This window comes from Dermacentor variabilis, chromosome 7 (assembly GCF_050947875.1).
Source record: "Dermacentor variabilis isolate Ectoservices chromosome 7, ASM5094787v1, whole genome shotgun sequence".
NCBI classification, from domain to species: Eukaryota; Metazoa; Arthropoda; class Arachnida; order Ixodida; family Ixodidae; genus Dermacentor; species Dermacentor variabilis.
In genome coordinates this window covers 162,869,634-162,882,295 of record NC_134574.1, presented here as the reverse complement: position 1 = coordinate 162,882,295, position 12,662 = coordinate 162,869,634, and the positions used below count along the sequence as shown (strand labels likewise).

Sequence of the window (12,662 nt, the reverse complement as noted above, 5' to 3'; positions counted from 1 at the left end):
GTTCGAGCTCTTAAGTGCGGTCTTAGTAAAATCTTTTCAGCAATTAAAGTGAGATTCGCGAAGGCGTGGGTGTCATCGGTCACGGTTTATTTCAATCTTATTTTACGGTGTAAAGGACTCATAGAAATTCCTTGCTTCCTTTGACTGCCTTTATACAAGGCGTCCCAGCTAACTTTAGCCAGCGTTTAAAAATATGCGAATGACAGGTAGCTAGACAGAGCCAAGGTAATTTTGTTTGCTGTTCTTGGAGATACTCAGATTATTTGTTTCATCCTACCTAATTACATAATTAGTCCTATTTAATCGATCAACTTCTCAAATATTATAATTAGATGAAAAGTGTTATTGAGAAAATTGTAGAGTAACATGAAAAACTCCCTACACAGCTTTCTGTTGCTCTATACGTGCTACATAAGTGTTTTTTCCGAGCGTGAAAGCCAGCCAATACACGCGAAGAGCCTCGAGCGACCAGTCGCGCAGCAATTTTGCGTGATACGCACAGTATCGAACAAAACAAGGAGGCAGGGGAGCAGCAATAGGCAGCGATTTTCACTCCGTTTAGTGCGCAAAGCCAAATTGTTTCACCTGAGGAGCGAAGAAATGATGCATATGAAGCATACTGCCACAAGCGCTGCTCCACTGCCCACTAAAAGAGTAGTCCATCCGCGTTGCTTATGAAGCAGCCCGGAATGGGCGGCTCTTCCGGTTGCCCTTCCTGAAACTATGAGCTTCCTGTCCAGCGCCCAACTGTGGGAAGGCGGCACACAGGTCTCGGGACATATGCTGTCGACGGAACCACGATGGTTATGATGGGTAACTGCGCAGGCGCGCAGTTCAGGGTAGATATGCAGGGGCGCAGACGGTAAGACAATTGTCAGGATCAGCAACACCTGAAGAGCGAAGAAATGATGGATATGAAGCATACTGCCACAAAGGAGCAGTCCATCCGCGCGCTGCTTATGAAGAAGGCGGCAGTGGGCGTTTCTTCCGGTGTTTTCGTCCCAGGCAACAGCGGGTGTTGAAAATTGTTTCACTGTCCCTTGCTTAAGAGTTTTCGTCGAATATCGTTTTTTTTTTTTGCGTACCTCGACACCACGAAGCCATCCTGCTAGCCCTTTGACGCTGGCAAGTGCTGCTGAAGTCTTGAGAGAATGAAACGGACGACGCACTGCACTAGAGTGACAGTTCTTCTGACACACACACAATTGATTCTTTATGAAATTAGAAAATCGAAATACCAAAATGACAAATTGAAAACAAATACAAAGTGTTAGAAGTTTGTGAAATTCGTTTTACCCAAATTGTTTTCTGTCACTTACTTATAGTTATCTTTTTATATTTCTTTTTGTCTGGCTGCTGTATTACGTGCGCGTCAGTTTATTTCATATGGGGAACCCGCGCTGGACAGGCGGCGCGTCGAAAAGAGTGCGTTGCACGCCGCCCTGGCGACGAAACGCGGCATACTCGACCAGACGACACGTCCGCGGCCGTCTCATAGTTCGCATGTTTCCGTTTTCGCGCCGCTTCAAGTGGACAGTTTTCGTAAAGAAGCTACCGCCACCAAGTGAAGAAATGACGAAAGAAGCTTTTTAAGCTTTATATATTTTTCACAGTGTGTCGCGGCGAGCACGTGCGTTTATTTAACGGTTGCGCCGTGTGCCGTTCCCATGCTTGTGTGGCAGCCTGCCTAACAAATCTAGCAGCTACGGCGTCGGTCTTGCTGCGCTTTGGTTTCGGAAGTATTAGTTGGCCTGAAGACATTCCATACTTCTCTGGCTAGACATAAGAAATTCTGATGTTACTTCGCCACAGCAGTCAATGGAGAAGAAAGCTTTATCGCATCAGCCGACTCGGGCAAGCAAAGGTTTGAGTGCTCCGCTGCTTGATCCGTAACAACTCTGGCTACATTTAGCACTAATTACATACATTTACCAGCTGCATCTCAGCGCCGAGTCCTTATCCGCATGCGCATTTTTAAAAACACATAAGCGGCTTAGTCACGCGTGCGCCGGCAGTATGCGCACACAACTCGTATTACAAGGCAGCTTCCCTGCCACATAATTCTTGGCAATGAATGGAAGCTTTTTATCTTTCGTATCGTTCGCTTGGTGTGGTGGCATTGGAAGGAGCTTGGCGGTGGTATTGCGAAGGAAAAATGGTTGGTACATATGCCGGATGGTGCATGCTATTGCTCATTTTGTTTCCGACGAAATACCGAGTGCAGATTCTGCTGTTTGGTACTGGCTGCCACGGCTGACCGTCTTCACTATCGAATAAACCAAGCACACACGAAAAATTCGATTTAGAAACCAGCCCGACACCGCTTGACAGGGCGACAAGACGGGAACTTACTGCGCTCGCCTGACTGCTTGAATCCAACGCCGCCTCCGTTCTTGTTCGTAGGGTTTAGATGGAAAGACACAGAAGGGTACATCCTCCCTCATCCCGACGTAGTTGTGACACTTGTATACGCAACAGTACCGTCGGCGTCCTTTTGTTTTCCTTCGACTTTCAGCGCACGCAACGCCGCTACCAGTAGCAATTTTTGTCCGCGGGAGCAGCTGCATTGTGCACGTTCTGACCGCCAGGCTGGCGCTGCAGGCGTCGTGAAAACTCCAGCGCTTCTTCCCCATAGGATCAGTTTATTCAGCATATTATTTATTCTTTTGTTATAGCAGTACCAGTATCATGGCTTATTTCCTACAGTGGTTTGTACTGTTTTTGAAGATCATAATCTTCATTATGTTTATCGCACCGTCATTATCACTATCGGTCACCGTCACTAGCAAGCAAGACGTAAACAGACACTACTGCAAACTGTACTGTACTGTACTGGTAAACTATAGTGTACCACGGGGAGCATAGGACTATAGAAGCTGCAGCACCCTATCGTGCAGCCATCTACCATGTACTCGGGGAACACATAATGTCCAAAAATTGTTGCGCATCTTGTGTGCTTTCCCGTCTTCTTTTGTTTCTTTTTGCTTGATTAGGCACATGACCCTAAAGAGGCTTCATACAACGTTACACGAATCAGTGCCGTCAATAAGTATAACTTGCTGTTGCGCGGAACACTGAGAATACCCACCTGGAGGAGACCCTGAGTTGCCTTGTTACTCGTCCGATGCATTTGATTCCATTGGTTCTATCACTTCGTATGGTTCGCTTGCTCTGGGTACAAGATTGTAATCCCTGCAAAACAGTAAAATGATCGCCACGCGACGGTCATGGAATGTATTACGCCTGTTTCAGATGGAGAAATTTTGCACTTCCTTTTTTTCAGCTGCCATTTCCGGCCATGCGGACTTCGCATTACGAAAGGGAGTTAAGCGCAAAGAAGCACCAGGTCAAAAGAAGGCATGGTGGACGTACGGGCGCTACTATCAACGGTTTTACTTCGCCCATCCGAACTAAAGTACCCTCGGCACAGAACGTCACAGATCACGTGAACTTGATCTGTGAAGTGGTGCGTTCACGTTACTTAGGTACCTAACCTTCGCTGAAATAGCGCATGTGACCCTTTTCATGTTGTAATTTATTTACACAGCACATATTTTTCGTGGATATATGATGAAGAAAACAATGAGACATATTTCCAAGAAATTCCCACCTAAACCTTTTTCGGAATACATCAAAAGCGAAAGCAATTGACGGCGCTAGAGACGGAGACGAAAAACGTAAAACACACACGCCCGTGTAGTTGTACGTGTTTCATCCCCGTCTCTAGCGCAGTGAAGTGCTTTCACTCTGTCTGGCCAGCTAACTCAGTTAAGATATCAAATGCCTTCTGCCACGATATACGCAGCTTGTAGGAGCCTTAGAGACACAGGAAATTGATAAAATCGCGGTAAAATGTTCGCCAAGAGTGGCCACAAATTAGCGAAACGCCTTTTGCAGGCCGTGCTGACGTACGTAGCATCTATTAAACGGCCTGCTCCAGATAAGCGACGTCGAGGTGCTATCTGAACGAGTTGCAATGCACGAACGTTGTCGATGTTTCGAGACATAAACTAATGTTTTGTGGCCCCAGCTGTCTTTAAATTGTACAATTAGAGTTGATAGCGTCAGAATTTCGTCTTGTTGATTGAACGTCCTGAATTCAGAACAGCGCAACAAAGCACAAGAACAGAAAAGGACGCACACAAGGCTGACTTCCAGCAATATTTCATTCCGAAATAGAAGACGTATATAAAAAGACAAAAACCGCGAAAAAAAAAGATGGTGCGCATTCATGCTGTGCCACTACCGTCACTGACGCACGCATGCCGCAAATCTTTACTGGACAGCGCCAATGAAGTCATGATAACGCATGATGCCCCCAAACGACTAATCTTACTTACCTCGAGGATTTCTCCCGTCAACTGACTGCAGCGTCTCCGAAGAAAGTGCGTTTAAAATCCGGGCCACAGCCAAACTACTTGCTCACTTAGATTCCCTGGAACTGAGATTACTGACATGAGCTTGCGCTTCATGGTGAGCGTATAATGTTTGTTAATGAATCATATAACCAGAAGCCGTAGTAGCAGCAACTGGCAACGTGTGCGTCAGAATCGCGGGTTTATGGCTTTAGTCCGCAGTTGTACTGGGTGTTTTTTAAAATATTATATAAAATAAAAAAGACGTCTGTGCAGGCAGCACAGCTGTATTTCTTGAACTGGATTGCTCGAAGAGGCAGGCAATACTTCCACGAGAAATCTAAGTTGTCATCACTTGTGTTCGAACACAAATGCGATGTACCCTTTCATAATCGCAGAAAGTGCACATCTTGAAAACTGTACCTTAACTATTCCGCAGCTGACGTGGAGGAGCTGTGTGTTGTTTTAAGCTGGATTCATGTGCAAGCACCAACCGAACCCGAGGCTGCGAAATTTCAAGGATCTGACGAGAGCTGGAAAAGGCGACGCGCCTTTGGCGTGCCTTCACTCACGTTTTCTGTTACTTCCAGTATTTTCATCAGCTGCAAAGTTAACCTTGCGGCGTGCTTGGAGACGAACGTGACCACCCTACGCGTCCGGCCCGTGTATATGGGGAATCTGGAGTTGTCCACTTTCCTGGATTCCGGCTTTGCAAGGACTGCCACCAAGAAGAGGGACAGTAGGCATGGTAGCAGATGACACACAGTGAGCCTCATCTTTCCGGAACCCTCCTGACAAATGAACACGGTTCTGCTGGACCACTGACCTTATGCCGATGCTCTTCCTGCGTGCGAGGCATCTAACCTATATTCCTTCAGGTGGAGGGAGAGGAAGAATGTTCTCTTGAGTAAGAAGACAGAGAGGTCGGCCGGAAGCAGATTGACGTAGTCACCGCTTCCTTTGGATAAAGCGTGAGGGAGACAAGAAGACTATGACAGGTGACGATGAAGGCAGAAAGCTTAAGCACGAAAACATATAAGCTCACGACGAATGGACCTTACTGCAGGGTCAGACATGTGCTGCGTGATGTAGCATCCCGGAAAGTGGCAAAAGACGGTAGAGCTTTCTGTGGAGGCCTCACTTGTGATGTAGTGACGGCTGCTTCGTATGTAGTTTGGCCATGAGACGTAGCGCACGAAGTCGCCGGAATAATTTGCACCTGCTACGTACGTTGCAAAGCGTGCGCTTCTGTCGTCTAAGCCTTTCATGGTTCCTGCCGAGAAAGAAATGAAATTCAAGAGTTCGAGCTGGTTTGATGTGCTAATGGAAAACGAGAGTCCCTCTCACGCCGCAGGCAAAAATTCGTGCCGAAGTGTCACGGCGTATTGCCAGATGCACTCAGACAGCAGCTAATGTCGCATAAAAATGATCGTTTTATAAGTTTAGTGTTCTGTTTCTTGCATCGTAGAGCACTATGTGGAAGGATGCATTCTTCCATGTACCGCTGCTGTGCGGTCTGATATAACTGAAAGAACCCCGTGAATGAGAAGTCACAGCCTTTAGGGCTCTTGCTTTTGCCCGTGAAGCTTAAAATGATCTTTTAGGCCAGCTGCCGAACTTGTCACTTTGTTTTTCTAACTCTCGTTCTTCACGCTTGGCTTTGTGTCGTTTCAATACGACATCTGTCGTTTCAATACAAGATCCCGGCCTGCTGTCGCTTCCTCTATCGTGTGACAGTCGTGTACACACAGGGAGAACCACAAGTCGACTTAATTTGCTATTATTTTAGTACCTCTCTTTGTACATTTCACGTCTTGTTACGCCATCGCATAAAACATGAATTTGTTCATAAATCCTTGTGTGCAACAATGCAACACGCATTCCTTGCACTCGTTTACGGGAACTACATTATAAATTTCTTCTTTGCTTGCGATGATCAATATATACATCGTTGAATTCACACCTAGAAATGTGTTGCTTTCTACTTATTCGTCTTCGAGATAGTTGTGGCACAATTTCTAACCTATATTTCGGTATCGTCGCGACACAAGTGGCACGAATACATATGTAGCAGTAATGCTCAGCGCTCTTGACTCGGCGCTTACATGCACCTTGTTGTTTGCTTACTGGCATCTTTTGAAGTAAATATAATATCGGCAGTGACAGAATTGAGTGCGTAAAATGAAAACAGCAGGAACTATACGACATATATACGTTCATGCCAACAACATAGACAAAAATAAAGAAAGTCACCAAGAACCTCCAAAACAAACACTTGTCTCATCCAGGCTCGTAAGAATTAGCACACATAGCAAATAAAAAGAAACTTGTCATTATTGGAAATAACAAAAATAAGTGTACCAAAGACATATCCCTGAGGAACAACATAGAGGACACATGCGAATATTGAATTTGAGTTGCTTACATGAACATTTTGATGGCGTTCTATTAGGTACGTGTCAAGCCACAGCACAAGTTGTCGGTTGTCTAGAAGGTATAGAGCTTTTACGTTCACCTGCGATGTCTTGTCAAAAACATCCACATTTGTCTGTTTTTGTTGAGTTGTGCTATTAGTTTATTCATGGTGCGAACTAGTTTTGTAATAGTTGATAAGCCATGGCGGAAGTCATGTTGAGCCCTTGAAAAGAACTTAATGTTCACTAAAAAAGTGGACGCTCAAAAAGAAACCGTTTCATGACTTTGTTGCGACTGCACAACAAAGAGACCGTTCTGTATATATATGTGTACTATGCTTATCACGGGAATTACACACTAGCACTGCGATGGCTGTTCTTCATTCTAGTGGTGTTTCCACTAATTCCTTAAGCTTTCGCTAAATGTAATCAGAGGTACCTTGCACACCATTCCGCGTACCTACAGAGAAACATGTTAGGAATGTCGTCCAGACTGACTGATTTCTTGGTGATTAGATCAAGCACAACTGAAAATATTTCCTTTTAGTCTCCGACAATGTTCGGCATTTTAAGGCTAGTAATCTGAGATCATGCGAAATGAGTGCTGCGAAGAAAAAGAAATAGCATATAACAAGTACATATTGAACGCATTCGCTGTGCAGCTGGGATCACAAACTAAGTTAAAATAAAGTCTGGTGTTTTACGTGCTAAAATCTGATTATAAGGTACGCGGTAGTAGTGGACTCTGGGTTACTTTTGAAAGCCCGGGATTCTTGAACGTGTACCTGAATCTAAGGGCACGAGCGTTTTTCCATTTCGCACCCGCTGAAACGCAGGCGCTACGGTCAGGATACAACCCATGATCTCGAGCTCAGTAGCACGATGCTACTATCACAAGCGATGGTGTCATCGAGCTTCAGTACACTAACAGGGGCTTTTTCTGAGTTAGCTGCAACCAGAATTCGCGAAGGTCATTTGTCGCGTTGGACAATTGCAAACAAGCTCTATGACTATGGATTCCGTGGATCCGGCGAGAGACTGTCATTTCATAGTGGCATGCTCTGCTCTTGGCGTGGAAAGAGCTGGAAGTCTCCCTGAGAAGCTAAATAGCCTGCTTGGTTCGTCATGAGTCAAGTGTATTCAGTACCCGCATAGATCAACGTATGTAACAGTGTATATGAATATTTCTCCGGATCTTGACATTACTAGGTTTATTGTCTCCTTTTCTTCACATGCGCGCGCAGACAGGTGCGATAGGTAGTGTTCATCACAAGGAAACGCTGGTTGATAATTCTCTCCTGTGAAGAAATGCATGCGTTTGCAAAAAACATAGAAGACACGGCCCGTGCTTCCTTGCTTCTGAAATACTGTTGTGCATATTTGCGCGTGTATGTGTGTGCCGGTGTGTGTGCGTGCATCTGCGCGTGTGTTTACGCACGCTCGATCACTGTAAAACTCTTTAATTCTGTACGAATCGTTTTTATGGTGGTTATCGCAAGATGTTCCTGTAGTTATTTTTGTAAGCACATTGTATATCCTGACTAACAATAGCAACATGGGGAGGGTTCTTGAAGCATGTATATAGAGAGAGCAACATTTTTTTAATTCAACACGGCCCCCTGTCCGTGGCATGACGGCAGTCACCAGGTGTCACCAACGCTTGCAGGACGCGCCACACGAGGGCCACTAGAAGCTTTTCTGGTGCCTGGGGTGGTGGAGTGAGCCAGTACTCGAGGGATTGAGGATCGATGGTTGGACGCGTGTACTGTTGAGAGGCTTGCGATAGTGCTTCTTGTTCGTGTGGGCAGAGCCAGAGGGTATGCTTGAAGGAGGAGTATTCCTGCAAATGAGGGCAACGAGATAGATGTTTAGACGGCAGCTGGTTAAGAAAAGTAACTCAAAAGTTCAGACGGAACCTTGCTTGCTTCTTATATAATGGAGTGTACCCACTACGGGGAATTGGCCAAGAAGACGGTGGTTATACGGTTGGGGGTACTTAAAACACAGGAGAAAAAAATGTGTATCAGGGTGAAGTCAAAATTGTACAAGAAACTAAAGCACACAAACTAATGCTACAAACTTTTCTTTCCTCAGCGAAAAACGTGTGCTTGTGAAAGGATAGCACATTTGAAGGTGACTATGGGAAACATCAATAATAAATAAATGTGTACTCCTTGTGTCACAAAGGAATTCACAGACGGCCATGGATGCATTCCTGTGGCTAAAACCCAGTGCCATGGCGTAGCACGTGCTTGTTCCTAACGTCTTCTTTCTTTGTCTGCACTAGCTGGCGGCCGCGTTTATGTCTTTTTTCCCCCACAGCATGTTGCAGTCAACAACCGAAGTTGGACGTATGGGAGCCTCCGGACAGCTACCGACCGCTCACGGAATCATCCACGGCGGCTTGCTCGCGGCGCCACAATCGCTCGAGAACGAAATCGCGAGCGTCGCGAGCACGAGACGGTAAGAAGAACAAGCACAAAGGCAACGCTGTCGTGCCCGTTGTCGAGACCCGACAGTGGTCCGGGATGCGTCGGTTATTGCACCGAATCCACTCGTTCGGCTCCCATTCGTCCCGCCGCCATCACGAAGACCAGGAAACCGAGGAAGAGGACCGGCGCGCCTCTGTGTCCGACATGACGACCAGCACCGTGGGACCCTCGACTCACTCGCCGCCGCTCAGCGCCCCCGTCATGGGCTTCGCCATTGATCTGTACCGGCAGCTGGTGCTGCACACCGGAGCCGCAGGCAGCCACGGAGCCAGCAGCAAGGGCGCCGGGACGCCGCGCAACGTCGTCTTCTCGCCGTTCGCGGTGGCCGCTGCGCTGTCCATGACGTTGGCCGGCGCCCGCTACGGCACGGCCAAGGTGAGAGCGCATTCTGAATGTGGCGAGTATGGCGCAGTGTGTATTTCGTTTAATTTATTGTAACTTTACAGCGGGGGACTGGGGGGCGTACGAAGGCTTGACAAGCCAATATTGTTAAACGTGTTGGAAAAAAAAAACACGTTTTCGAAATTGCCTAAATATGGGGATAGCGAGGTAATTAGGCGATTTCTTCAGAATTCTCTTTGCGTACATGTTAAGATGCTCGAGGTAGCAGTATTAGGCAAGTAATTATGAAAATGAAACACCGATAGCGCGTGCCTTTTATGCTTTTGTGACATGGCTACGTCTCCACTACGTCCCGACGCGGCCACGGTTAAAGTGGCGTGCGCCTCAACTACTGCCTGATGTGGCCGGCGTTGTAGCAGCAGCCGCAGTGGTAAAGTCGAAGGAAGAGGCAAAGAAAGCTTCGCTTTAATAATTACGTTTTATCAGAAAGAAATGAACGATTCATCCGAAGTGAGCACTTGAAGCCCATAATCAAATGAGTTCATGACCGGTTCTTGATATGCAAAAAGCGGGTGCTACTAATTCCTGCAGCGTAATGGAATCGGCCGAACGAGATCGTATCTATATAACGACGCTCGGTCCGTATTCACTCGACGGCGTGGCGTCAGCAATCACAATTCATTCATCAAAACTTTTCAACTGCTAGCAACAAATTGTAAAACGCATCTGGTGAAGTAGACTAAACGTTTTTTAATTGTAATAACAATTGCTGACGCAGTCGTTTAATTTAAAACGGCTGTAACTTGTTCTGATATCTCATTCCGCTTTATTTGTTGCTAAATTATAAGCGCCTTTATTAAGTAAGTAGGCCATTCAGCAGCTCCGTGTTCTAACCATGGATGCACGGACCACGTCAAGCCTTCGGCCGTTTCTGTGAACTACACTCCTCCGCATCAGTGTATGCGCTTTGCACAGCATGTTGCAGAAGTGACTTTGAATTTCGCTCACTCCAGGAGCTGGAGGCTGCCCTGCACGCCCGCGACGACGAGCAGATCCACAGCCAGTTCGCGGCACAGTTGGCGCGCATCAACAGCCATGCGCTGAACGTCGTGTTCGAGGTGAACAACCGCATCTACAGCGACCTGCGCTACCCGGTCATCGAGGGCTACCGAGCTTTCTTGCACGACACGTACGGTGAGGACACCGTGCGCACCGTGGACTTTTCCTTCCGCCACGGCGAGGTTCTCGCCGAGGCCAACGACTGCGTGGCCCGCACCTCGGCCAACACAGTCCGCGACGTCGTCGGCTCGGACAGCTTCGGCCCCAATACGGAGCTGGCGCTGGTCAGCGGGGCGTATTTCTGCGGCGCCTGGAAGTCGCCGTTCCAGGTACACGTGGTCGTCACCACCATCACAGGCGGTGGCGGCTGCAACAGTAACAGCCGCCGCCGCTTGAGACCTTATATCTAAAGCACATAAAAGCCATTGCTCGCGAACACGCCTTGGGGATCCATTGAGGAGCATTAACTCCGATGGCAACAGGTCGTAAAGATGTGCTTAACCAGAAGGTACAAGAAACGCTCTTGAACGTATTCCGGAGCACTGCACTCGGGTGGTAACGGGTTGTAAAGATGTGGTTAACCACAGGGTGCAATAAACCTTCTTGGACGCATTCGGAGCACTAGCTAGGGTTGTAACGCGTTGTAAAGATGTGCTTAACCCCAAGGCGCGCAAGGGACGTTCTTGCTCCGCACGATTTCTCTCTTCAAAAAAGGCAGTGTGCACAAGAATATCCGTGATGAATATGCAGTTATGTACATCTTTGTGACACCAAATAATTGAAATAAGTGTTGTAGCTTTCTGTCACTGCTTCTTTATTTCACCAGAAATACCAAATAATTGAATTAAATTGAATTCAAATTAAACCTGTATCTATAAGAACGAGAAAAGTGTCGCGCGCTTTCGTTGAACTTCGTTGAACTTTCGTTGAACGCTATTGCTATCGAACATCAAAACCTTTTCCATTATTTTCTAATATAGTTCTATAAGCTATAGTATGACTCCGCTATGCCAATGCTCTCAATTCCCGTCGATGATAAATGCTGCCTCACCTCGGCTGTTTGCAGGCAGCCTTCACGGGACCCGACGAGTTCCACGTAGACGCCCACACGGTGGTTCGCGTCAACATGATGAACCAGATGCAACCGTTCGGCGTAGCCCACAGCGACCAGCTGCAGGCGACGGCACTTGAGATGCCGCATCTGGGCGGGAAGACCTGCATGATCATCATCCTTCCAGACAAGATGGACGGGCTGCCGGAGCTGGAGCGAAACTTGACCCCTCGGAGCCTGTCGGACCTACTGCACAAAATCCTCGTCAGGCCGAACGTAATGGTGAAGCTGCCAAAGTTTGTGGTGCAGCTCAGCTGCAAATTGCGCGAACCCCTCAAGGCCATGGGTGTGCGCGAGTTGTTCACAGCGCGGGCCAACCTGTCCGGGATCTTCGAGACAGGAAGTCCCGCTCTTGCGGACGTCTTCCACGGCACCTTCCTGGAGGTTAACGAGGAGGGCGCCGAGACTACGGAGCCTTCTGTGGAGGCCTTGGTCGATGGCGGTCCAGGACTCGGTGAAATCACGCGCCTCACCGTGAACCGGCCTTTCATATTTCTCATCAAGCCCCGGCATGGCAACGTTCTATTCATAATGGGCTCTGTGCGAAGGCCTTGAGTCCTGCGCGTTCATTGGGCAACGCGCGCTGTGATTTCTTCCGCGCGACAGACAGGCCAAGTGCGGCATTCATTAAAGATAACTGCAGTCAGTTGCACCACTTAACCAATCGAAATGCAAGTCTGTACACAAACGTCAGTCGCTATCTAGAACGAATTTGCTGTTCATCACGTGATCCCAAATCATGTCGATAGTTACGCCGCGATGCTCACGAAATGCGTATGTGTTCACAAACGTTCGTGTCAGTATTTTGATTCCATTGTGCTAGCAGAAGTACTTGTAGGCAAATCATGGCAAATTGAGTAATGGCAGTTCGATGTCGCCGGAGTCCGGC

General features: G+C 47.4%; 1 protein-coding gene across 1 annotated transcript; it reads left to right on the top strand.

The window, feature by feature from the left end:
* Positions 1 to 1,691: 1,691 nt before the first annotated feature.
* LOC142588376 (iris-like) lies at positions 1,692 to 12,433 on the top strand. The gene is made up of 4 exons (XM_075700011.1): positions 1,692 to 1,864; positions 9,092 to 9,636; positions 10,617 to 10,991; positions 11,729 to 12,433. The coding sequence occupies exons 1-4, from the start codon at positions 1,819 to 1,821 to the stop codon at positions 12,326 to 12,328; spliced, it is 1,566 nt and encodes a 521-aa protein (XP_075556126.1). The 5' UTR covers positions 1,692 to 1,818; the 3' UTR covers positions 12,329 to 12,433.
* Positions 12,434 to 12,662: the final 229 nt, after the last annotated feature.

Bases quoted from the DNA above. Each gene is read 5' to 3' on its own strand.
- LOC142588376 (XM_075700011.1), top strand. From the start codon at position 1,819: ATGGAGAAGAAAGCTTTATCGCATCAGCCGACTCGGGCAAGCAAAG. The intron at 1,865-9,091 runs GTTTGAGTGCTC...TTTCCCCCACAG, and splicing joins GCCGACTCGGGCAAGCAAAG to CATGTTGCAGTCAACAACCG. The intron at 10,992-11,728 runs GTACACGTGGTC...GGCTGTTTGCAG, and splicing joins CCTGGAAGTCGCCGTTCCAG to GCAGCCTTCACGGGACCCGA.